Source organism: Hemiscyllium ocellatum, chromosome 11 (genome assembly GCF_020745735.1).
Source record: "Hemiscyllium ocellatum isolate sHemOce1 chromosome 11, sHemOce1.pat.X.cur, whole genome shotgun sequence".
Lineage (NCBI taxonomy): Eukaryota > Metazoa > Chordata > Chondrichthyes > Orectolobiformes > Hemiscylliidae > Hemiscyllium > Hemiscyllium ocellatum.
This window is the reverse complement of record NC_083411.1, coordinates 46,422,240-46,448,740: the sequence shown is the minus strand read 5'-3', so window position 1 is coordinate 46,448,740 and position 26,501 is coordinate 46,422,240. Positions and strand designations below refer to the sequence as shown.

General features: G+C 46.7%; 1 protein-coding gene across 1 annotated transcript in view; it reads left to right on the top strand.

Annotated features, from left to right (window-relative positions):
* The window catches only part of LOC132820328 (sodium- and chloride-dependent neutral and basic amino acid transporter B(0+)-like), an 86,160-nt gene extending 61,081 nt beyond the window's left edge, over positions 1-25,079 (top strand). Inside the window, exons 10-14 of the mRNA XM_060832351.1 lie at positions 6,286-6,404; positions 11,121-11,220; positions 11,460-11,569; positions 11,664-11,834; positions 24,933-25,079. Of these exons, the coding sequence (XP_060688334.1) occupies positions 6,286-6,404; positions 11,121-11,220; positions 11,460-11,569; positions 11,664-11,834; positions 24,933-25,079 (647 nt within the window). The remainder of the gene's footprint in view (positions 1-6,285; positions 6,405-11,120; positions 11,221-11,459; positions 11,570-11,663; positions 11,835-24,932) is intronic.
* Positions 25,080-26,501: the final 1,422 nt, after the last annotated feature.

Here is a 26,501-nt window from a genome sequence, read left to right as displayed (position 1 = left end):
TATGAACAACTCCCCTGCTAAAATAAACTTCTTTGGTGCCTTTGAAACTGAGCCACACATTGATAATGTCTCAGTTAGCAAAGCCAACCATTAGAAATACAAATAATGGAGACTATAGCAACTGCAAAAATGTTTTTCTTAAGCTATGCCAGATGTTGAATTAAACAATACAGTTGATTTTTTTGTTCACTAAGGGAGAATTATTGAATTTTTCAGTTCTAATTTGAAAGTGCACTGGACATTGAAATCACTGTAAGTCCCAATACTCGAATTTGAATCCAGAGTTTTCTTCAGTTTTGGAAGTATAATTGCACTTTTTCTAATGGGTAAATACTTCAATGCATTATGTTGTGTACTGAAGACTTATCCTACAGAAGTAGCTGTGCCACGAGTCAAACTATTCCAGTATAAGTACAAAACCAGCTTCAGATGAGTTTGGATGTCAAAACAGGCTGGTTAGAAGGATTGCCTTACTCTGCTGAGATGTTGCCCTAGCGCTCTGATTTAGATTTTCTTCCTTCTAACAATAGCTGACAATATCAAATATTGCCCAGGTATATCCTGTCCATTGACCCCAAATCGAACTGAATCCATTTACCACTTTATCAGTCACTGTCAGTCATTAGCATAGTGATGGAAAGGGTTGATGATCCTGATATCAAGCAGTTCTTGCTCAGCAACACCCTAACCATTGATGTTCAGCATGGGATTTGCTAAGCCTGTTCAGCTTCTGACCTCATTACAGCTTTAGGTCAAACATAGACAAAAGAGCTGAATATCACAGAGTTGAGGTGAGATCAACCGACCAGAGCATAAAGGCCACATTTAACCAAACATGGCATCAGAAGCAAAACTGGACTTAATGTGCATTAAGGGACATATTCTCTGCTGGTTGGAGTTAGACATGGCTCAAAGGAAGATGTTTGTGTTTGTTGGAGATGTTTGCTAATGATTCTACCACATTCAACAGCATTTGTAAATCGTCAGATACTGAAGCAGTCCATGTGCAAATGCATCAAGATCTGGACAATGTCCAGGATTGTGTTGACAAATAGCAAATAACATTTGCACCATATAAGTGCCAGGTAATAATCATGTCCAGTAAGAAAGATTGTCACCCCTTGACATTAACATTGCAGAAGCCCTCACTATCAACACCTTGGGGCTTACCATTGTCCAGAAACTGAACGAAACTAGGCATACAAATATAGTGGCTACAAGAGCAAGTCAGATGTTAGGGGTCCTGGAGTGAATAATTCAACTCCTGACTCCAAAAGTGTGTCTACCATCTATGAGGCACATGTCAGGTGCATGATGGAATATTCCTAATTTTCCTGGATGAATGTAGTCCAACAGCACTTAAAAAGTGCAACATTATACTGAATAGTGTAGCTGCTTGCGTCATACCGTATCCATCACCTTCAATGTTCATGTGCACAATGACAGCAATGTGCACCATCTCCAGGATTCACTGCAACAATTTACCAAGGCTCTTTTGTTAGCACCTTTCAAACTTGTGACATCTACCACTTAGAAGGACAAAGGGAAGCCAATGCTTGGGAACACCATATCCTACAGATAGTGAGCCACACACTATTTTGATTTTGAAATATATCCCTAATCATTCAGTGATGAATAATGTATAAGACATTTAGTACAAGGTTAAGTGACATCAAAAGTAAAACTCCTCCCATCAGGATAAAAAGACCTGTCCCTGGGAGGAGCTAACCAGATTGTTATTAGTTCTTCTAGCATTTAGTTCAGTATAGCTAAACATTATATAAACCTACTCTCAAGTCCAGCTTGATGTTTCATAAGAGGCAATCATGTTATATTTTTATTCATCCATGAGATGTGGGTGTCACTGGCTCGGTCAGCATTTACTACCCATCCCTAATTGCCTAGAGGGCATTATAATGTTGCACTTTTTAAATGCTGTTGGAGCTACACTCATCCAGGAAAATGAGGAATGTTCTATCACGCACCTGACTTGTGCCGCATAGATGGTAGCTGCAAATGTGTTGCTGGTCAAAGCACAGCAGGCCAGGCAACCCCACCCCACTCCGGCCTATCACCCTCACCTTGACCTCCTTCCACCTATCCCAACTCCATCGCCCCTCCCCCTAGTCCCTCCTCCCTACCTTTTATCTCAGCCTGCTTGGCTCTCTCTCTTATTCCTGATGAAGGGCTTATGCTCGAAACGTCGAATTCTCTATTCCTGAGATGCTGCCTGGCCTGCTGTGCTTTGACCAGCAACACATTTGCAGCTGTGATCTCCAGCATCTGCAGACCTCATTTTTTACCCGCATAGATGGTAGACAGGCTTTGGGAGTCAGGAGTTGAATTACTCGTTACAGGATTCCTAATATCTGACTTGCTCTTGTAGCCACTGCATTTGTATGCCTACTTCCATACAGTTTCTGGTCAATGGTAAGCATCAAGATGTTGATAGTGAGGGCTTCAGCAATGTTAATGTCAAGGGGCGACAATCTTTCTTATTGGACATGATTATTATCTGGCACTTACGTGATGCAAATGTTACTTGCTATTTATCAACCCAATCCTGGACATTGTCCAGATCTTGATGCGTAACATAGGTGTTGGAGTCATATGTAAGCTAGACCAAGTAAAAATGGCAGCATCATTCTCTAAAGAACATTAGTGAACTAGATGGATTTTTCCAACAACTGGCAGTGTTGAGTCATTAGATTCCTAATTCCAGGTTTTTATTGAATTGAAATTCCACCCTCTGCGTAGCAGGGTTCAAACCCAGAACATTACCTGAGTTTTTGGATTGTCAGTCCAGTTATAATGCCACTTTGCTGTCACCTCCCTTAATGCATTATGGACCAGACCAAACCATCTCAAAATATTCAAGGAGATAACCTAGACCCCCAACTTTAAATTATTTGAAAGCAAATGTAAGGCTCTTTATATCAGATGTGATTCGACTGGTCAAACTACTCAGCTTTAAGCAAGACTCCCTTTATTCTTTGCACATAGCAAAAACACAAACAAGAAAAGAACTTTAACTATTGAAATATCTAACCAAAACCTATGTAGAAATTAACTACTAATCATCAACTGTTTGAATAAAGCAGCATTTTATAAACACACGCTTGGCAGTGCTAGATTCAGCAGATTTTCCTCATTCCTGGGAGGAGCTAACCAGGTTGTTATTAGTTCTTTGAGCGTTTAGTTCAGTGTAGCTAAACATAATATAAACCTCCGCTAGTGCAGGACAAAGAGATAATCTCACAGCAGAGAGAGAGAGAACTCGAGTTTTATTTTGCTGCAGCAGAAAGACAGCTGTATCCATCAGCTTCAAATTCCAACTTCAACTGAAAGAAACACCAAAAGCCTGAGTCTGTGTGATTCTCCACCCACTCATGCTTCTTCTAACTAATTTTTTTTAAAAAAGCACTCAGGGAGCTCAAAGCTTTCTCAGAGCTGGAAGGGCCACTCAACCCGAAACGTTAACTATGATTTCTCAATACAGATGCTGCCAGACCTGTGGAACATTTCCAGTAATTTTTATTTTTGCCTCAGATGTAATTAGATTCCTTACAGTGTGGAAACAGGCCCTTTGGCCCAACCAGTCCACACCGACCCTCCGAAGAGTAACCCACCCAGAACCATTTCCCATCTTCCACTAACACTATGGTATAATTTAGCATGGCCAATTCACCTGCACATTGTTGGACTGTGAGAGGAAACTGGAGCACCCGGAGGAAACCCACTCAGACACAACGTGCAAACTCCACACAGCCAGTCACCCGAGGCTGGAATCGAACCTGGGACCCTGGTGCTGTGAGGCAGCAGTGCTACTCACTGAGCCATTGTGCCGCCCTATGTAATGTAGCTATCTGTTGAATGTCACATCATAAACTGATACTGTCCATCAAGATAGCACTTAACAGCGAAGCATGTTTCCACTTCATGCAGGATAACTCCCCTCCCATGTGGTAACATCCAGCAGACATGGATACCATGCGTTTGCTCACCATACTGACTCTGATTCTGTTCACTCCAGGCAATGTCCCAGCATTGACCTGTTGCAGGTAGCAATACAGATTGGAGAGTGATGGCAAGGATCACAGCTAATGGTAGACAATGGGCTCCATCTGGTTCCCAGGATGTACTGCCCACCCAGGTTGAAGACACCATGCCCCATTTTGTCCATTGCCAGTGATGCTTTCAGTCATCTAAACATCAATCTGAGGATCTTCCTTGTTTGATTGAAAAAACTAGAACTGTTGACCTTTGGATTAGATTAGATTACTTACAGTGTGGAAACAGGCCCTTCGGCCCAACAAGTCCACACCGACCCGCCAAAGCGCAACCCAACACTACGGGCAATTTAGCATGGCCAATTCACCTGACCTGCACATCTTTGGACTTGTGGGAGGAAACCGGAGCACCCGGAGGAAACCCGCACAGACACGGGGAGAACATGCAAACTCCACACAGTCAGTCGCCTGAGTCGGGAATTGAACCCGGGTCTCAGGCGCTGTGAGGCAGCAGTGCTAACCACTGTGCCACCGTGCCGCCCACTAAGGAGAAGAGAAGGTTGAGAAGAGTTTTGACAGAACTGTTCAAAATCATCAGGTGACTTGACGGAGTTGATGGAGAAAAAGTATTCCCATTGGCAGAACAAGCCAATGATTTAACATGAACCTCAAAAGCACCAAAAATGACATAGGGCCTTCTTTTTTAGACAGTGAATGGGATGTAAAGAGGTGTGATGAAACCTGACAGGGTAGTGGAGGCAGAGTCAATCGTGGCATTCATAAAGGAATTAGAAAATTACAACAAGAGTAATAACAATGCAAGACTACAAGGCAAAGTGGGAGTGGTGAGAGTGGAAGTTAAGAGGGATTAACTGGTCTTGTTGCAAGCCAACGAGAAAATGATGGCTTCTTTAACCATTCTCAAATTATATTCCAGAAAACCACCCTACTTTAATGCATTTTAAAGCCCACACCTACTTGTCCAAATGCCTCCATTCAGCTCCTTGTCGGCTGAAAACTTCAGATGTGTTACATCGTTAAAGGTGGGTGAGGCTGTGAGTTGTTACTTTCACCCGAGAAATCAGGTTTATTTGATTTCAGTCTTACGCCTCCATCCTCCCTTCTTTGTAAGTCACCGGTTATTTTAAAAATTGCCAAGGCTGGTTATTGCACAGGTAATTGTCAATCAGTCCCATTGGCGCCGACTTACATGAGTTCTTGGCGTACATTAATTTTAAATAGTTATACTTCCCCTTACATTCCTTTTTGGCTTGTCCTGCCCACTTTCTATCATTTCCTTTAGCTTTATATTCAATTCTAAATAAGTCCACCCTGCCAACTCCTGCTCTTTGTGCACCATTCCACATTTGGTGCACAATTTTCAACCTCTTCAACCTTATCTTGTTCTCTAAACCATCATTTTAAGCCCATCTATATGAAGGCAGGCAGGAAGACCAAGTCCTGTTCACTTGCTAACAAGGCATTCCCACCTCCCACACAACTCAAAACAAACAACATGTTTCCAACCAGAACCATATGAACTGAGCAAGCCTAAACTGAGTAAAGAAGTGAATACAATAGTCCTAGCTGGCAGCATGGTGGCTGAGTGGTTAGTACAGCTGCTTCTCAGTATTAAGGACCCTTGGGCAACTATCTCTGTGGAGTTTGCACATTCTCCCTGGATTTCCTCTGAGTGCTCCACTTTCCTCCCACAGTCCAAAAATGTGCAGGTTAGATGGATTGCCCATGCTGAATTTTCCATAGTATCCCAGGATGTGCAGGCTAGTTGGGTTAGCCATGGGAAATGTAGAGTAATAGGATAGTGGGGTGCACTTTGAAGGGTCAGTGTGGACTCAATCGGCTGAATGGCTTGCTTCCACTCTGCAGGGATTCTATGATTCTGGAAGATGAGGTCGGGAGAATTTCCTGTAATGTACATTTTCCCCAGCTTTCTCTTTGTTAACTGGAGTAATGTCTGCCAGTATTGTACACAATTTCCACTGTCTGTTAAATGCTTGACTCCTGATGAAGATGGGCTGCCATGGTTGGACAGCTATCTTGCTGGGAAGCCACAGCATTCAGTTTTCCTTCTGCCAGACCGCTGATACTGGACAGTGTTGGCAGAGTGAAGGAAATATCTCAGGCCAAGCCAAGTCAGCACAAAGCTGCGTTGTCTTAAGCACCAGAAGGGAGGGGATGTGTATGGGGGAAGATGATTTCTTATGTTTTCTATGTGTTAATTATTGATTGATATCACTCCATTTTCTTTCACTAGAGACAATTATAACAAGCCTTCTTGATGAGTTTCCCAAATTTCTGCGAGACAAAAGGTTATATGTGACGGTTATTGTTTGTGTGATCTTATATTTATTTGGAATGTTGCTCGTAACTCAGGTACGAAACCCTTTACTGGATTACAGGATTTATTTACATATTCTGGTTGTTTGTGTTCTGAAGAACAGATTACACTACGTTCTGACTTGTCAGTATAATGTATTAATGGTGTTCTGTTGAAAAATCATCAACCTGAAAAGTTAACTCTATCCCTCTCTCTCCAGAAGATGCCTGAATAGTTCCAAGTTTCCTGTTTTTCATTTCAGATTTCCAACTTCTGCTGCATTTTGAGTTTTATTTGCGTGCAAGTGTTGCTTTTGAATGCATTTAACTTTACGCAAAGGGTTGATGCGGCTCATGGTAAAATTCCCTCTCCCATCACAGGATGAAATCCATGGAAATTTGATTCATTGATTCATGTGATTATGGAAGGCTTCCCTGCCATAGGAAAAATGGCACTGGATCCCAGTTTCTGGAATTCCCACACCCGAAAATGGAGGGATGGATTGCAGTTTGCATATCCACAGTTTATACAGGCAGCTATATTTTTTCCATTGCTTTGCAAGCAAATCCAAATTTCATTGATGACGTCCAAAATTGCATCCATGGATTTTAGGCCTTTCGGTCAAAAAATATAGATAAAGCAGCAGAACTGTTTGGAGAGAGGGTATTCTTTGGGTAGAGTCAGAGAGGTATTTATGTCTCTTGCCCTTCGCATTAAAACAGACTGTTTTATTTTAAACAAAAACAATTTGCTGACCTCAGCCCAAGATATCTGTTCCACTACCTATCATTATCATAGCTGGGTGCCTATCAGTACACAGTTTGTTTGACATATCCAAGTGGTAATGAAGTCATTGATGTGGACCTCCGACTTCAAAAGCATTTTCTTTTAGGACTCTAGCCACTTGAATGAATTTAAACAAAATGAATGCAGTGAGATTTTTAAGTCTGCACACCGTTAAAATATTATTTTACTTTGACAAATAAGGTTTGTCCATGTGGGATATGGGAGAATCAGAATGGGAAGTTAAGTCAAACGATAGCGTGTGAGCCTTGGATTAGTGTTAAGTTGGTATGGGGCATAGATTGGTATGAAGTACATAAAAGCCATGACATCTGTGTTGAGGCATACATTAGCATGGATGGTCTATGAGGATTATGTGAAGTCATGAGGGGTGACAGTTTTTTTTAAGTTTTATTCACTTTTCTCAAAGGTCTTATAGCACCAAGGGCAATCTTTCACACAGACCACCTCTGCATTTAGCAGCCCGCATGCCTCATTGTCTCCATACTGTATCCTAGGATGTTGGGCCTGAGTCACACTGACAACTGCCCCAACCCTACTCTGCAACTGAAATTTAAGTATCTGCGACACTTTCTCCTGAGTCGGATTTGAGAAGGCAAAACCTTTCTTTGTTGCAAGGTGATCAAGGTTGGGAACTAAACATTTCGAGAAACTTAATCTTTAGAAGAGAGATAGCCAAAATGGACAACATAAGATCTAGGAGCAAGATTAGGCCATTCAGCCCCTCAGGCCGGCTCCACTATTCTATATGATCATGGCTGATCTCATTTCAGACTCAACTCCACTTTCCTGCCTGCTCTCCATCACCCTTTATCCCCTTATGATTAAAAATCGATCTCCTTCAATATATTCAGCGTCCTTCAATATGTTCAGTGTCTCTCATGACCTCTTGAGAGAACCTAACTAAAAGCTTAAGATTACTGTTTTTTTGCTCCCATTCAATGTGAAACTACTCGCCTCTCAATCCCTGCCACTCTAGCTTCTTGCTGATTTTTATGTTTACTTTTCTCTCCTTCATTATGTCGCTGCCCACCCCAGCCAAATTTGTTTTCACCAGCCAGACTTGTGTAACTCCCTGTGAGGGTAATGGTCCCAGGCCTATTCAAGTGCAACCTGTTCATTTTGAATAGATGCTTTCTACCCCAATATATGGTCACAGTGCCCAAGAATCCCAAGTATTCCTTCCAGCAATGTACTCCCAAATAAGCATTGACCCTAGCTGTCTTTCTAGTTGTACATTCACTAAGTGTGTGGCCCTTAACAATGTTATCATTAAAGTCTCACTTTTTAGCTTCCTTCCTAGTTCCTCAAAATCTAACCATAGATGCTTTCCCTCTCTATGTTGTTAATGTCAATGAGTACCACCAACAACTGGATCAATTCTGTCCTCCTCTAGAATACTTTGCATTCTCTTTGTTGCTGACATTTGTCCTGGCACTATGGAAGCAAAGCACCACATGGGACTCTTAGTGATAGGTACAGAAATGCCTATCTATCCCTTGACTGTGGAATGTCCCTTAACAACTGCATTTATATACTGGCTGCCTTTTGGTGATTAGTAAATGCTCTTGGACTGAACTACTTCAGGATATCCTCACTCCCAGCAGGCTCCAGTGTTGAATACTGGTTTCGGAGTAGCAAGCACCCTGCAGATTCCTGCACTTGCTGCCACTTCCTTCGTTTTTGGGTGTCTACCAACCTGCTATCCTAAACTTCCACTGCCTGGAAATGACCACTGCTGGAATCTGCTATCCAGGGAATTCTAATCCTTCTTGATGCTCCACAGTGACCCCTGCTGTCTCTGGACCCTGCAAATCCTGACCTTGAGCTGGTGTAGTCAGAGACATTTCCAACATACCCCTATGATGCCCATGTACCCTGAAGCTCCCATGTGTTAGCAAGTCCCATCAAAAGTGTAAAAGGAAACCGCTATTGTTATTTTAACAATCTGGGTACCACTCTGATTGAACTATTGACCTCAACTAATGCCTCAGTTATAACTGATTTGATCTTATAACCTATTATTAATTTAGTACCACAATAACTTGATTCAATTCTTAATTTTCCAATTCCAAGTTTGGAACAAATGTTTCAATAATAAACTAAAGAGAAGCACTGATTGATTATTCCCTTAGCTAGCCTCTGCTGGTCTCAAAGTGACCCTCTCTATTCCACTGCCTTTTCCATTATAGATGAGGGTGTCACTGGCTAGGCTAGCATTTATTGATCTCCCTGATCGCACATAGGGCAGTTAAGAATCAACCACATTGCTCGGATAAGGACGGTAGTTTCCTTCCTGAAAGGACATGAATGAACCTGATGGGTTTTTCTGACAATCGGCAATGTTGTCATTAGACTCTTAATTTCCGATATTTATTAAATTCAAATTCCATCACCTGCTGTGGTAGGATTTGAACCTGGGTCCCCAGAACATTGCTTGGATCTCTGGTTTAACAGTCCAACAATAATATCATTGAGCCATTACCTCTCCCTTAAGGGAGCTTGATCAGCACCCAATCCCCTAACTTAAAGAGCCGGTCCCTCCGTCACTAGCCCAAAGTGTGTCCAGTATTCAAGATCCGTTGAACAAATTACCAAAGCTTGTTTCAACAGAACTTTCCAAACTCACAACCTTCTACCAATGAGAAGGACAAGGACTCAAGACGTACCAGCACCTCTGGTTCTCACCCATGCCACATACCACACTGACACAAAATGATTATCACTATGTTAAAATCCTCAAGCTCCCTCCCTAACAGAACTGTGGGTGTGCTTGCATTGTATGGGCTGCAGGACGCAAAAAGGCAACTCATCACCACACACGCAAAGGGCATTTGAGATGGACAATCAAGGCTGCCCTTGCCAGTGATGCATATATCCCATAAAGGATTGAAAAAAAGTTTAATGTCACCATAGCATGTTCTACGTCAGAAAAACACAATCAATTCTCAACAGCATGAAACTGGAGCAGGGGTGGGGAGGGGGTGGGAATAATGAGTACATTATTAATTGTGTGAAGCATAAAAACCAATCTGTTTTTTGGTGTCAGGCTGTTCTTTGAGTATACTGCATCTCAGAGTAAATTATAGCCATGAGTTTGATTTACTTTCAGCAGTTGTGGTGAGGTGATATAAAAATTACAAGCAATTTTTAACACTTTTATAATACAGGATGCCCTTAATATCGTGTCTTGCAACACTGTTTTGCATTCACATCGCTGTTCAATTAGAGTGCTACATTTGCAAAGTGTTGCTGCTGTTTTGCATCAATATTGTCACATGTTCCGGCCTAGTTCCCATTTTGATTCTGCTAGAACTGGACCTCAGTTCTTGGGTAAGGTGAGGAGAAGGCAATCTTGGGAGGGGATGATGAGCCTCAGACAGACTGTTTTGCAACATGTTCGCCCTCTTCAAATTGCAGGTTTCTCTAACCAATTAAGTGAGGACTTCCTGTGATCTTACCTACTTGTAATTTTAGAGCAGTGAAAATCAGTCTGAAGATACAAGTGGCTCTTAAAAGCAAAATAGATTTACCCATTGCTACCAAATACCTTTGAATTAAGGAAGAGTTGATGAGCCTTCCTGAAATGTTTGTTGACACCTAGAAATTGTTTCTGTGATCGGATGTGCAAGCATATGGGAAATAATAAGCTAGTTAGTGAAATTATTTCAAGCCAACTGGATTGGCAATGGGAGCATTGGTTGAAGAGATGTTTACAATGAGGCTATGGGAAATATTATGTGAGACAAATATATAGCCCTTCAGCATTGTTGAGTAGCCATCAATTCCATTGTAACTGTACTTAAATGATATATTGCATTGAATGTTAGCAACTGACTCAAAGGAAATGGAAATTGGTGAGAATGGAAGGTGTGGTTATCTTAGCATTAAGTATAACAGAGTTTATCCATTGTATAGCATTCTGCAAAGGATCATTTTCACCATCCATTATCTCAATATCTTTTTAGGCTGGGATTTATTGGATACATTTAATTGATCACTTCTGTTCTGGATGGGGTCTACTTCTGATTGCATTACTGGAAATCATTGGCTTAAGCTGGGTCTATGGTAAGTGTGAGTCCGAGGATTTGGAATCTTGAAGCATTTAAGACTAGCAGAAGCAAGTAAATTGGCATTGAGTATTAAATGTGTGAAGTTACATCCAAAATACTGAGAATTTGAAGTTGCAATATGGACTATTCAACAATGGTAACCGACACAGAATGAATTTCAAATTCGGAAATAAGTGGCCCTGAAGAGAGCGCAGAGCGAGTGATGGTGTCTCTCTGCTTCCTTGTTGCTCCCAGGGATAAACAGATTCATCAAGGACATTGAGATGATGATTGGGGAAAGGAATTGGCGCTTCTGGCTGTGGTGGAGAGCGTGCTGGATTGTGGTCACACCTATAGTGCTGATGGTAATTGGATGTCGCATCTTTTAGTGCCATAAACTATCATTAATCAGGCTGCATGTTTTTGACACAATTAACATCTCATTCCTTTTCTCTATAGATAATCCTAGTCTGGTCGATTATAATATTTAAACCATTAGAATATGGAGTTTTGGAGTACCCTTCTTGGGCAGTTACACTCGGCTGGCTTATGTTGACATTTTGTTTCATATGGGTCCCTGTTATCGCTGTGATCGCAATTGCTGGGGCTGAAGGTGACAGCCTGCGCCAGGTGAGAGAAACAAAACACCATAGGGCTCCTCTTGTGTGACAGTAATATCTGTACTTAAAATAAACGTAATGTGAGCTATTGCAGGATAGTAACACTGGATATGATTCAGAGGCACAGAAGAAACTCTATCAGGCGAAAGGAGGCAATTCAGTCAGAACAGCTGATTGGTAGTTGGACTGTCACTGTGCTACTCTCTGTGTCATCATTTTCCATTAAATTTTCAAAGCAACTTCTCTCCTGATTACAGGAAAGGGAGAGTGCACGAAAGAAGAGGCTTAGGAGTAGAGAGATTCAGAGAAACTGTAGAGTAGAGGAATAAGGAAGATGTCTGGGGCAGAGGTACAGGGATACAGTCCGGGGCAGGGGGACAGGGTGTCAGTCTGGGACAGGGGGACAGGGAGAGAATGAGACAGTCTGGGGCAGGGGGACTGGGAAACAGGGGGACAGGGGACAGTCTAGGGCAGGGGGACAGGGAGACAGGGGACAGGTGGACAGGGAGACAGGGGGACACAGAGACAATCTGGGGTAGGGAGACAGGGAGACAGCGAGAATGGAGACAGTCTGGGGCAGGGGGCTGGGGGGACAGTCTGGGGCTGGGAGACAGGGAGACAGTCTGAGACAGGGGGACAGGGAGACGGGGGACAGGGGGACAGGGAGATAGTCTGGGGCAGGCAGACAGGGGGACAGGGAGACAGGGGGACAGGGAGACCTGGTGACAGGGAGACAGTCCAGGGCAGGGGCCAGGGGGACAGTCTGGGGCAGGGGGACAGGGGGACGGGGGACAGTCTGCGGCAGGCAAACAGGCTGGGGCAGGGAGACAGGGAGATAGTGTGGGGCCGAGAGACAGGGGGACAGACTGTGGCAGGGGGACGAGGGACAGTGAGACAGTCTGTGGCAGGGGGACAGGGAGACAGGGGTCTGTCTGGGGCAGGGGGACAGGGAGACACGGACACAGAGAGACAGTTTGGGTCGGGGGACAGGGAGACAGGGACAGGGAGACAGTCTGGGGCAGGCGGACAGGGAGACAATCTGGGCAGGCGAACAGGGGGACAGTGAGACAGGGAGTCAGTTTGTGGCAGGGGGACAGGGAGACAGGGAGTCAGTTTGTGGCAGGGGGACAGGGAGACAGGGGACAGGTGGACAGGGAGACAGGGGGACACGGAGACAATCTGGGGCAGGGGGACAGGGGGACAGTCTGGGGCGGGGGACAGGGAGACAGGGTGACTGGGAGACAGTCCAGGGCAGGGGACAGGGAGACAGTCTGGGGCTGGGGAACAGGGAGACACGGGGCCAGGGAGACAGTCTGAGGCAGGGGGACAGGGAGACAGTCTGAGACAGGCTGACAGGGAGACGGGGGACAGGGAGAGAGTCTGGGGCTGGGGGACAGGGAGACAGGGGGACAGGGAGACAGGGAGACAGTCTGGGGCAGGGGGACAGGGAGACAAGGGGACAGGAAGACAGTCTGGGGCAGGGGGACGGGGGACAGTCTGGTGCAGTGGGACAGTCTGGGGCAGGGGGACAGGGAGACAGGGAGTCAGTTTGTGGCAGGGGGACAGGGAGACAGGGGACAGGTGGACAGGGAGACAGGGGGACACGGAGACAATCTGGGGCAGGGGGACAGGGGGACAGTCTGGTGCAGGGAGACAGTCTGGGGCAGGGGGATAGGGAGATAGTCTGGGGCAAAGAGACAGGGGGGCCGTCTGTGGCAGGGGGACAGCGAGACAGGGGGACAGGGAGACAGGGAGACAGTCTGGGGCAGGAGGACAGGGAGACAGGGAGACAGGGAGACAGGGAGACAGTCTGGGGCAGGGGGACAGTCGACTGGGGACTGCTAGAGAGTCTGGGGCAGGGGAACAGGGAGACAGTCTGGGGCTGGGGGACAGGGGGACGGGGTACAGTCTGGGGCAGGCAAACAGGTGGGGGCAGGGAGACAGGGAGATAGCCTGGAGCAGAGAGACAGGGGGACAGACTGTGGCAGGGGGACAAGGGACAGTGAGACAGTCTGTGGCAGGGGGACAGGGAGACAGTCTGGGGCAGGGGGACAGGGTGACAGTCTGTGGCAGGGGGACAGGGAGACAGTCTGGGGCAGGGGGACAGGGTGACAGTCTGGGGCAGGGGGACAGGGTGACAGTCTGGGGCAGGGAGACAGAGAGACAGTGTGGGGCAGGGAGACAGGGACAGGGAGACAGTCTGGGGCAGGGAACAGGGAGACAGGGGGACAGTGAGACAGTCTGGGGCAGGGGGAGAGGGAGACAGGGGGACGGGGAGACAGTCTGGGGCAAGGGGACAGGGTGTCAGTCTGGGGTAGGGAGACAGGGAGACAGTCTGGGGCAGGGCGACATAGGGACAGTCTGGGGCAGGGGGACAGGGAGACAGGGGACAGGTGGACAGGGAGACAGGGGGACACAGAGACAATCTGGGGTAGGGAGACAGGGAGACAGCGAGAATGGAGACAGTCTGGGGCAGGGGGCTGGGGGGACAGTCTGGGGCAGGGGGCTGGGGGGACAGTCTGAGACAGGGTGACAGGGAGACGGGGGACAGAGGGACAGGGAGAGAGTCTGGGGCTTGGGGACAGGGAGACGCGGGACAGGGAGACAGTCTGGGGCAGGGGGACAGGGTGACAGGGGGGCAGGGAGACAGTCCAGGGCAGGGAACAGGGGGACAGTCTGGGGCAGGGGGACAGGCGGACGGGGGACAGTCTGGGGCAGGCAAACAGGTGGGGGCAGGGAGACAGGGAGATAGTCTGGGGCAGAGAGACAGGGAGACAGTCTGTGGCAGGGGGACGAGGGACAGTGAGACAGTCTGGGGCAGGGGGACAGGAGGACAGTCTGGGGCAGGGGGACAGGGGGACAGTCTGGGGCAGTGGGACAGGGTGAAGGGGGGACAGGGTGACAGGGGGACAGTCTGGGGCAGGGAGACAGAGAGACAGTGTGGGGCAGAGAGACAGGGACAAAGAGACAGTCTGGGGCAGGCGGACAGGGAGAAGGGAGGACAGGGTGACAGGGGGACAGTGTGGGGCAGGGGGACAGGGAGACAGTCTGGGACAGGAGGACAGGGAGACAGTCTGGGGCAGGGAGACGGGGGACAGTCTGAGGCAGGGAGACAGGGGGACGGGGGACAGGGAGACAGTCTGGGGCTGGGGGACGGGGGACAGTCTGGTGCAGTGGGACAGTCTGGGGCAGGGGGACAGGGAGACAGGGAGTCAGTTTGTGGCAGGGGGACAGGGAGACAGGGGACAGGTGGACAGGGAGACAGGGGGACACGGAGACAATCTGGGGCAGGGGGACAGGGGGACAGTCTGGTGCAGGGAGACAGTCTGGGGCAGGGGGATAGGGAGATAGTCTGGGGCAAAGAGACAGGGGGGCCGTCTGTGGCAGGGGGACAGCGAGACAGGGGGACAGGGAGACAGGGAGACAGTCTGGGGCAGGAGGACAGGGAGACAGGGAGACAGGGAGACAGTCTGGGGCAGGGGGACAGTCGACTGGGGACTGCTAGAGAGTCTGGGGCAGGGGAACAGGGAGACAGTCTGGGGCTGGGGGACAGGGGGACGGGGTACAGTCTGGGGCAGGCAAACAGGTGGGGGCAGGGAGACAGGGAGATAGCCTGGAGCAGAGAGACAGGGGGACAGACTGTGGCAGGGGGACAAGGGACAGTGAGACAGTCTGTGGCAGGGGGACAGGGAGACAGTCTGGGGCAGGGGGACAGGGTGACAGTCTGTGGCAGGGGGACAGGGAGACAGTCTGGGGCAGGGGGACAGGGTGACAGTCTGGGGCAGGGAGACAGAGAGACAGTGTGGGGCAGGGAGACAGGGACAGGGAGACAGTCTGGGGCAGGGAACAGGGAGACAGGGGGACAGTGAGACAGTCTGGGGCAGGGGGAGAGGGAGACAGGGGGACGGGGAGACAGTCTGGGGCAAGGGGACAGGGTGTCAGTCTGGGGTAGGGAGACAGGGAGACAGTCTGGGGCAGGGCGACATAGGGACAGTCTGGGGCAGGGGGACAGGGAGACAGGGGACAGGTGGACAGGGAGACAGGGGGACACAGAGACAATCTGGGGTAGGGAGACAGGGAGACAGCGAGAATGGAGACAGTCTGGGGCAGGGGGCTGGGGGGACAGTCTGGGGCAGGGGGCTGGGGGGACAGTCTGAGACAGGGGGACAGGGAGACGGGGACAGAGGGACAGGGAGAGAGTCTGGGGCTTGGGGACAGGGAGACGCGGGACAGGGAGACAGTCTGGGGCAGGGGGACAGGGTGACAGGGGGGCAGGGAGACAGTCCAGGGCAGGGAACAGGGGGACAGTCTGGGGCAGGGGGACAGGCGGACGGGGGACAGTCTGGGGCAGGCAAACAGGTGGGGGCAGGGAGACAGGGAGATAGTCTGGGGCAGAGAGACAGGGAGACAGTCTGTGGCAAGGGGACAAGGAACAGTGAGACAGTCTGGGGCAGGGGGACAGGGGGACAGTCTGGGGCAGGGGGACAGGGGGACAGTCTGGGGCAGTGGGACAGGGTGAAGGGGGACAGGGTGGCAGGGGGACAGTCTGGGGCAGGGAGACAGAGAGACAGTGTGGGGCAGGGAGACAGGGACAGGGAGACAGACTGGGGCAGGCGGACAGGGAGAAGGGAGGACAGGGTGACAGGGGGACAGTGTGGGGCAGGGGGACAGGGAGACAGTCTGGTGTTGGGGGACAGGGAAACACTGGGCCAGGGAGACAGTCTGAGGCAGGGGGACAGGGAGACAGTCTGGGGCTGGGGGACAGGGAGACACGGGGCCAGGGAGACAGTCTGAGGCAGGGGGACAGGGAGACAGTCTGGTGCAGTGGGACAGTCTGAGACAGGCTGACAGGGAGACGGGGGACAGGGGGACAGGGAGAGAGTCTGGGGCAGGGGGACAGGGAGACGGGGGACAGGGAGACAGTCTGGGGCAGGGGGACAGGGGGACAGTCTGGTGCAGTGGGACAGTGTGGGGCAGGGGACAGGGAGACAGGGAGTCAGTTTGTGGCAGGGGGACAGGGAGACAGGGGACAGGTGGACAGGGAGACAGGGGGACACGGAGACAATCTGGGGCAGGGGGACAGGGGGACAGTCTGGTGCAGGAAGACAGTAGGGGCAGGGGGACAGTCTGAGACAGGCTGACAGGGAGACGGGGGACAGGGAGACAGGGAGACAGTCTGGGGCAGGGGGACAGGGAGACGGGGGACAGGGAGACAGGGAGACAGTCTGGGGCAGGGGGACAGGGAGACGGGGGACAGGGAGACAGTCTGGGGCAGGGGGACAGGGGGACAGTCTGGTGCAGTGGGACAGTCTGGGGCAGGGGGACAGGGAGACAGGGAGTCAGTTTGTGGCAGGGGGACAGGGAGACAGGGGACAGGTGGACAGGGAGACAGGGGGACACGGAGACAATCTGGGGCAGGGGGACAGGGAGACAGGGAGTCAGTTTGTGGCAGGGGGACAGGGAGACAGGGGACAGGTGGACAGGGAGACAGGGAGACAGGGAGACAGTCTGGGGCAGGAGGACAGGGAGACAGGGAGACAGGGGGACAGTCTGGGGCAGAGGGACAGGGGGACGGGGGACAGTCTGGGGCAGGCAAACAGGCGGGGGCAGGGAGACAGGGTGAAGGGGGACAGGGTGACAGGGGGACAGTCTGGGGCAGGGAGACAGAGAGACAGTGTGGGGCAGGGAGACAGGGACAGGGAGACAGTCTGGGGCAGGCGGAAAGGGTCTGGTGGGTTGTGGGTCGGTGTGGACTATTTGGGCCTGAGGGCCTGTTTCCACACTGTAACTAATCTAATCTTTTTTAAAAAAGTGTAAGTAATCTAATCTAACCTATGAATACAGTTGGAGCTGTTTAATAATGGATACCCATTGTAAAACTGATAGTTTGGGAATCAGTCATGTCGCCTAGTGGCTTGTTTCACACCAATTTTCTTTATTTAATTCTGCATCTCTTTTTTTTAATTCACCCATGAGACATGGGTGTTGTTAGCTGGACCAGCATTTATTTCTCATCCCTGGTTGCCCTTTAGAAGGTGAAAGTGAGCCGCCTTCTTGAACTGCTGCAGTCCCTGTGCCCGAGATAAACCCACATGCTTGTTAGGGAGGGAGTTCCAGAATTTTGACCGAGCAACAGTAAAGGAATGATGATGTATTTCCGAGTGGGAAGGATGGTGAGTGGCTTGGAAGGGAACTTGCAGGTGGTGTTGTCCCATGAATCTGTGGCCCTTGAACACCACCTCCATTTTCTTGTTGCACTGAATCACTTCCCTTTTCCTTATTCTTTGTGCTTGCCATCTTGAAACTGGTGAGCAGTCCATTTTTCTTTTCGCTTTCTGACTGCCTATTGTCTGACTCTATTTTTTTAAACTATTATGCAGCACATTATCAAAGATCCTTTAAAAATTACATCTACTGCAATACCACTGTCAACTCTCTGTTAACTCCTCAAACATTTAATATAGTTGGCCAAGCAATGTTTTCTCTTCTGAAATCCATGCAGCTTATTCATTATTATGTTCCACAGTTTTAGAGGTTCATCCCTCTTCATCAGGAGAGATTCCACTACACTTCCCACTCTCAATGTTAAGTTGATTGGTTCATAATTTAAACGTGATTAAAAGGAGATGCAAAGTTTATGCTTTTTTCATACACTCATTAGGACTAGGTTGCAAGGGGACAAAACTGAATAATTTATACATCATGAAAAAAAGGACATCTGGTTTCTTGCTTCCTAGTCCTGATGAGGACTGGACAAAAGGCTTCAACTTCTTGTCTCCGAAAAGTAATGTGTAAGTATAAACCAAGCAGTGGTTTCTAATTCTGTGTGTGTGTGTGTGTGTGTGTGTGTGTGTGTGTGTGTGTGTGTGTGTGTGTGTGTGTGTGTGTGTGTGTGTGTGTGTGTGTGTGTGTGTGTGATAGTCATCTTCTTCAATGTATGAATTACAATGGCTATCTCAGACCTCTGGCACTAGACTTCTTAACCATTTTTTAAAAAGATTCATTTGTGTGAATTGTTTATTGCCTAGGAGCAATTAAGAGTCAAACCCATTTCTGTGGGTCTGAAATCACATGGAGGTGTTACTTCTGTCACACAGTGTGTTTGAACTATTATATCTAGCAAAAGAACTGTGATTTGATTCTTAATAGTAGTAAAACAATAATATTCGTTTATTTGACTCAATTAGTATTAGAAAAACAAATACACTGTGAACTACCAATAAACACTACAAATCTATCTTATGCTTTAACTTAATTTTGGATGATCAAATACCACCCTACTAGAACATGGGCGGCATGGTGGCACAGTGGTTAGCACTGCTGCCTCACAGCGCCTGAGACCCGGGCTCATTTCCCGCCTCAGGCGACTGACTGTGTGGAGTTTGCACGTTCTCCCCGTGTCTGCGTGGGTTTCCTCTGGGTGCTCCGGTTTCCTCCCACAGTCCAAAGATGTGCGGTTCAGGTGAATTGGCCATGCTAAATTGCCCGTAGTGTTAGGTAAGGGGTAAATGTAGGGGTATGGGTGGGTTGCGCTTCGGCGGGTTGGTGCCGACTTGTTGGGCCGAAGGGCCTGTTTCCACACTGTAAGTAATCTAAACATGGTGATGTTGTCTGGTCTTCTTCTGATGATTTCAGATGTGTCTTCTCTTTTGGTTACTGCTCTAAGTGTGGGTTTGTGGCAATTCTTATACTCCAAAGTCTTTGTGCCCTTTTAGGAGGGGCTTGAGTATCTTCCAAAGGATCAAACAGGTTCAATCACACTGATCAATCTGACCCAGCCAGGCATTGGCACACTGATGGTGGTCCTATGGTCTCCATTACTGGAGGTGGTGGTACGTAAAACCCCTCCAAAGCAATGATGATTCTTTTTTTCAAAATCAATTTGTGTGCATTTCTCTTCTCCCATCTCCCTTCTACAATTGAAGACTATACCTACCAATAGGACATATCTTTTATTGTCATCTTTTCTCTGTTGCCATATGCCATCTCAAATATATATAGTACAGCTCCTCTGGACAATCTCCCTGGATGGGGAAAGATGCAGTTGCATTTGATTAGGAAAAGATATTGCTGTGTTTGGATGGGGACAGATAGGGAGGGGAGGGGAACTAGAATTTATACAACACTACAACACAGATCTGTGGAAATAGCCAGATATTGATATTCAACTGATATAATTGAAACCCAATTAGTAACAGAGGTAAATGAAAGGAGATAAAAATTTGAAAAAATCGTAGAGGAATGAGCACCAATAGATCCTGAGGAATTTAAGCTAATTCTTTAATTTATTACACATGCTCTAATTTATCTGTGTAGATACTCAAAGCTCCATGTAACTAAAACATTATACATAGAGGAAAGTGTTAAAATCAAACAATCTTGCTATTATTTTAATTACATAAATATTATGAAATAAATTTGTGAAATGATCAATATAAGACATTAATTTGCTATTAAAACTGATTCAGTTAACAGCAGAGAAAAAAGAGAAAACAGTTATTTATGTTATATTAAAATATATTCATGTTTGTACAGCAAAATGTTTTATGCAAATAGTGTGGGGACCATGAGAACAATGAGATTCTTCCAGGTGTTGACATTGGCATTGTTTTGAGTCATTTCGTTGACCCAGACCTTGACATAGTGACACTACCTCGTGTGATAATGCAAGGATTTCTGGATGATTTACTCCGGAGTTGAGTCACATCCAGAAGATATTTACAGCTTCAAAAGGAAGACAGTGAGACAAAGAAATGCAGTTAAGACAGGAAGAGGTACTTAGTCTGGTCTTTCCAAGAGGTACAATATTGTTGCCATCTGTAGAGATAGGGGAAAAGCATGAGGATAACTAACCACGTTTGTATAGAACTGGATGCAGTTCAATTGGGCTGAATGACATAACAATTGGGTTGGCATAGGGAATTGGACAAGTTGCATTAGATGTTAAAGGGAAGCAGATAAAGAGCTGCCTTACCAATTCTGCTGGAAATTCCCAAAGCATCATTTCAAAGAAAGAATGAATGAAGGAGGGAGGGAGGGAGTTGGGTATGTATAATTGATTTAATTGAAGAATGAATTATATATTTTGACAATGAGGGAATCACAGGTTATGGGCCAAGGTGAGGGAGGTGCATTCAAGAAAGAGAAGTTGAAATGAACATTGGATCAGCCATGATCTCACCAAATGATGCAGCATACCTATAGGCTGAATGGTCAATTGCTGTTCCTAATTTTGTTGTTCCTATATCGCCATTGGATATCTTGAAGAATCTTGAACGTAATCTGAATAGGAAAGGCGGAGAAGCAAGCAATTGTCATGGCAGCTGAGAAGACCAAATGACATTGGAAAGAACAGGGAGGAGAGGTCAGGGACTTTGAACCTAATTAAAAAGCAAGACCCAGGGGCAGTAATCTTGGGAGCACTTCCTGAGCATTGCGCAAAATTCTAACCAGTCATCAAAAAAGAATGTTTCTTTCCTCAGGTTGTCTTTTCCTTTCATCTTAAATTATGTGCTGCTAACTGAAAGTGGTTCCCTTCATTTGTTCTATTTAATCCTTCCTCAATTTTAAACACCTCTTATAAACCTTCCCTCAACCTTTTCTGCTGGAAGGAGAACAATTCCCTGTTGATTTGTGCAACTGTAATCCCTCACCTTTTGAAGCTTTTCCATGCCCAGGGTTGTGCACAATGCCTCACCTGAGCACCAATGGTCTTTTAGATAGTTTCAGCATAACCTCTTCTAGATTATTCATGTCGTGTTGTAGTTGTCTGGTAATATCCTCACTATTTATCATAACTCCAAGTTCGGTAATGTCAGCAAGTTTTGAAATTTTTACTTTGAATTCCTTTATTGAAGTTGTTTATATTATCGGAACAAGCAGCAGCCATTGCACTGACCTTTGGATACACCACAATCTCCTATCCTTCAGGCTGAGAAACTACCAGTTCCCCAGATCATTGTTTTCGGTCCTTAGGTCTGACAACCTTATGTTGTCCCCTTGACTATTTTTTCTAAGATTTTATCAGCACTGATGTTAAGTAGACTTGTTTGTAAAATATCCTTACAGCCTTCATTTTGATAAGTTCTAATCAGCCTGTTCAGAGATGTTATTGCACACCTCTGCAGCAGCTAGAACTTGAACCCAGACCTCCCAGCTCAGAGGTGCCGTCAAAGCTCCCTACATCCCTTTTTTAAAATCAGGGTGCCACATCCACTTTGCTCAGATTAGGGTAAGCTCTTCCATTATCTCCATCTCTGCTTTCCCTCGCTTATAATGGCTCTCCACATTCTTCTTCCTGTCATGTATTTTATCTGCCATGTGTCTGCCTATTCCATCAACCCATCCACATCCTTTTGAAGTGTATGACTGTCTTGCCCACTGTTTATCCATTGCAAATTTTGTTGTCATCTGCCGAGTCAGACAAAGTGCACATCAGGCCTGTTTCCACACTGTAAGTAATCTAATCTAATCTAATCAATACTGGGAAACGAAAACAGGTATTTTACAAGTGCTGAACCTGAGGGACCTCCACACTATACCTCAGCCAGTCTTAAAAACAGCCATTCACCATAACGTGCTTTGCTTTCTAACCCTTAGCCCACCTTTTATCCTTTCTGGCTTTGCCCCTTTTATCGCATCAGTTTCAATGCTACCAACAACCCTATTATGCGTCATTTTAATAAGCACTTTCTGAAGGCCAAGGAGGTGTTAATGCCTGATAGAAATATCCTCAAGACCTTTTGAGGTTTATCTGTATCATAGAGGGGCCAATATCCAACTGGGAAGGTTGCATAGAACTGGAGAAAATGCTTTTAACTAAAAAAGGCTGTACAGAGTTCAAATGGAAGCAATAGTAACCATTATACCAGTGGCAGATAAGAATAGTACGGTTGAAATTAAAGCTCAGACTACAGAAAATTACAAAGAGAATGTAATAATTCGAAATTCAGAAATTAGTGTATAAAAGCATGTCAAGTAATTCACATAGAACTGATGAAAATTCAGGAAAAGGATAAGTTAAGGAACGTGAGGAATATACTACTGAGTCACGTGATCATGCTGTAAAATGTTACAATGACAACTTGCATTTAAATGGGGCGGCACAATGACTCAGTGGTTAGCACTGTTGCTTCACCACGCCAGGTTCAATTCCAGCCTCGGGCCACTGTCTGTGTGGAATTTGCACATTCTATCCCTATCTGTATGGGCTTTCGCCAGGTGGTCCGGTTTCCTCCCACAGTCCAAAGATATGCAAGTTGGTGGATTGGCCATGCTAAATTGCCCAAGGTGTTCAGGAGTGTGTAGGTTTACGGATGGGAAATACAGGCTAACAGGGATAGGGTAATGGGATGGGTCTGGCTGGGCGTTTCGGAGGGTCAGTGTGTACTTGTTGGGTCGAATGGCTTGCTTCCATGCTGCGGGGATTCAATAAAGTTCTATTCTATAAAATAAACAGTACCTTCATCATAATAAGAGGTGAGGCACGTTAAGGCTATCATTGTATATGAATAAAAGAGGACTTGTTTCTGTTGGGATGGGGGTAATTGCTGTCAGAATAAGCTGTTCCATTCCATTTCATGATAAACTGACACCAATATCAGAGCAAGAAGGAGCTGGAGCACTGCTGGACTGCCCTAGAACTGGGAGGAGATGCTCCAGAGTCAAAGTGAGAAACATTAATACATTTTGAAGTGAGAATGATGTTGCTGTGTTTGGGTACAGGACATTGTTGCAAATTTATGATAGAGAAAGCTGAAGTAATGTCAGGGATGGATAAAGAAACTGCAGCGTAGTACAGGTAAAAGGAGCTTCATTGCTTCATTAGCGATGGCGGCTGCATGTCAAAGATGGAGCAGGATGCTGCATTATTGAACTGGAGCAGGTTACTGCATTGCTGTGCTGAGCTGGAGGAGGGTACTGCATTGCTGTGCTGAATAGGCGCAGGGTGATGCATTGCTGATCTGGAGCAGGGTGCTGCATTACTGAGCGGGAGGAGGGTGCTGCATTACTGACCTGGAGCAGGGTGCTGCATTGCTGTGCTGAGCTGGAAGAGGGTGCTGCATTGCTGACGTGGAGGAGGGTGCTGTATTGCTGTGCCAAGCTGGAAGAGGGTGCTGCATTGCTGACCTAGAGCAGGGTGCTGCATTGCTGTGCTGAACTGGAGCAGGGTGCTGCATTGCTGAGGTGAAGCAGGTCACTACAGGGTGCTGCATTACTTAGTTGAAACAGAATGCTTCAGTGTTTGGAAGAAGGCTGCAGCTGTACGAGCGAGTGCACTGTTGAGATGGATATTGATGCTTCAGCACCAAATTGGAGATGATGGGTCACAGAAGCATAATTGTCCCATTTTATCCATTTTGACCCCTCCTGAATCCTCACCAGTACAATCGAATGTGTCAGCACTGGGCCTATAGCCTTCTAAAGTACAGTCCCCTTTGTTATCTGCAACAAGCATTTCTGCCTTTCGTGTCCTTTTCAGGAGGTTTCAAGCAAAGTTTCCACCTCAGACCACATGATGAATTTCTTCCTAATTCTTCTCAAATCCATGTAATTACTTTATGTTTTCTGGTTATTGGCACAGTTATGAAGGGAAATGGATATTATACCCACCTTATTTCAACTTATCTAACTCTATTAAATGCTCCATTAGCTTTTTCCTTTCAAAGAGAACATTCTCAGCTCATCCAGTCTCTCTTCATCAGTAAAATTCGGTATTCTTGATTGCACCCTCCTTCTGGCATGGTCGATGGAATTGTACATAGCACTCTAACTTTGGCCTAACTCAGGGATTATACAGTTCTAGAACAGAGTGTCTGCACTTGAATGCTAAACCTGGGAGAGGTAGGAATGCTGCAATGTTTGGATGAGGTAGAATGTAACTGTGTTGGGATTAGTAAAGATACCACTGTGTGAGAAAAAGAGACACAGCACCTGACTTAATGAAAGCCATTATTGTATTTTGGGAAAAGTAAGCAATGATTTGAAAATGGTATGAAAGACTTTAGGTTGTGGTAACAGAACAGCAGGTAAATGGTACTGCGATGCAATCAGATGATTGACTCTTGCTGCAAAAAGAAAGTGAACGATTTCAATTTTGTTTCCACAGAAAGCCATTGCAGTTCTCAAACCTGCTCCTGACTGGGGTCCATTCATGGAACAACACAGAGGGGAGCGATACAAAAACAAACAGGAATCTATTCAGAGACTTCAAAAGTCCAAGATTTCTTTTTTTAATGTGGTGAGCAAACTGTAATAAGAAGGCTTTAAGGATAGGAGGGGAGAACTGTCCTGATTTTCATGTATGAATGGGCAGAGCTTGACCCATGCACATTCCTTTTCTTGAAATGAATGGTCTAACTATGAATGGAAACTTCAGGAAAGGATCTGGAGTTTTTTTTTGGGAAGGGCAGGATCATTTAGGACTGAAAGGGTCAGGAGTGTTCTCCCTACTCCATATAATTGATTGCAGTCCACCCACCCTACCAGTGCCAGCTGATTATCCTGGCACCTCATAACTTGTGCAGTGCAGCATGGCTACCCATCTAGCACCCACAGTTCATTGCTACTCTTCAGAGGAAGCCCAAATGCCAAAACCGGTTCTGATGGAACCACAATTCTATCAGCTTTGTGCCTGGTTTTGGGGCACAAGTTGAACTCTGTCACTGTTGTACCTGGTTTGTAGGAATAAAGGAATGAGCTATTTATAATTGTCGGTCACCTCATCATCATTGTTCTTTCCTTTAATAAACACAGCTGCACAGTTTTATCTCAATGGCTACAGTGTACATGCTGGCTGGCTCCTGACATTTACGGGAGATGTCTGCTAGTGGTTCAGGTGGGGTGACTGCGAGCATCTCAGACCAACACAAATCAGTCTTTGAGTCAATTGTATTCTGCTCAAAGCATCGTCAAACTCACTCCACAGATGAGGAAGCGATGTTCTCTGCCTCACACAGCACCTTCGGAAATCTCACAAATACTGCATCACCTTTGATCAGCATCCACCTCCTTTTAACATCATTGCTCCTAACTTCACCATCAGTGAGATTGCAATGGTCAATTTGCAGGGACTGTGAGGTAGTGCATCTTTTATAAGGATTCTAAGCTTGAAAATGTTCACTCTGAATGCGGTGTACATGGATGATGAGATGCTTTGACTTTACATGCATGACCAGTTTGCAAACACCGTTTCCATGCATTTGTCCTCTAATCTGTTCCACACAAACTCCCACACCTTGAGAATCCACTGACTCTCCCCAACCATTCGCATTCCCACCTTTACAAATGCCTTTGCTTTCCCTCCCTACTGACCTATGACTCCCAGGATTTCTTTCACTCCCGGTCTCTGACAGACGTTAACTAGCAGCCCCAAGACATGACTGACAAACCTCCTGACTGCTGGCTTATCCCACTGACAACAGGTAACTCCCCTGATTACAAGGTGCTGGTCTGAAAGCTCTTTCTCCCATACTGTGACTGAATGACCATCTTGACCAGTCTAAGACGATGACTGATTGTAGCCAAACCTCAGAACTGTTTACAGAGCGTGCACATGACTGAGTTTACTCGGACCCCTTGACTAATAACAGACCTGACCTTGACTTGTTACAACACGGGGTAAACCCCCCTAACTTAAACCAGCAACACAGAAAAGTTTCATCCTGTGAAAATTTGA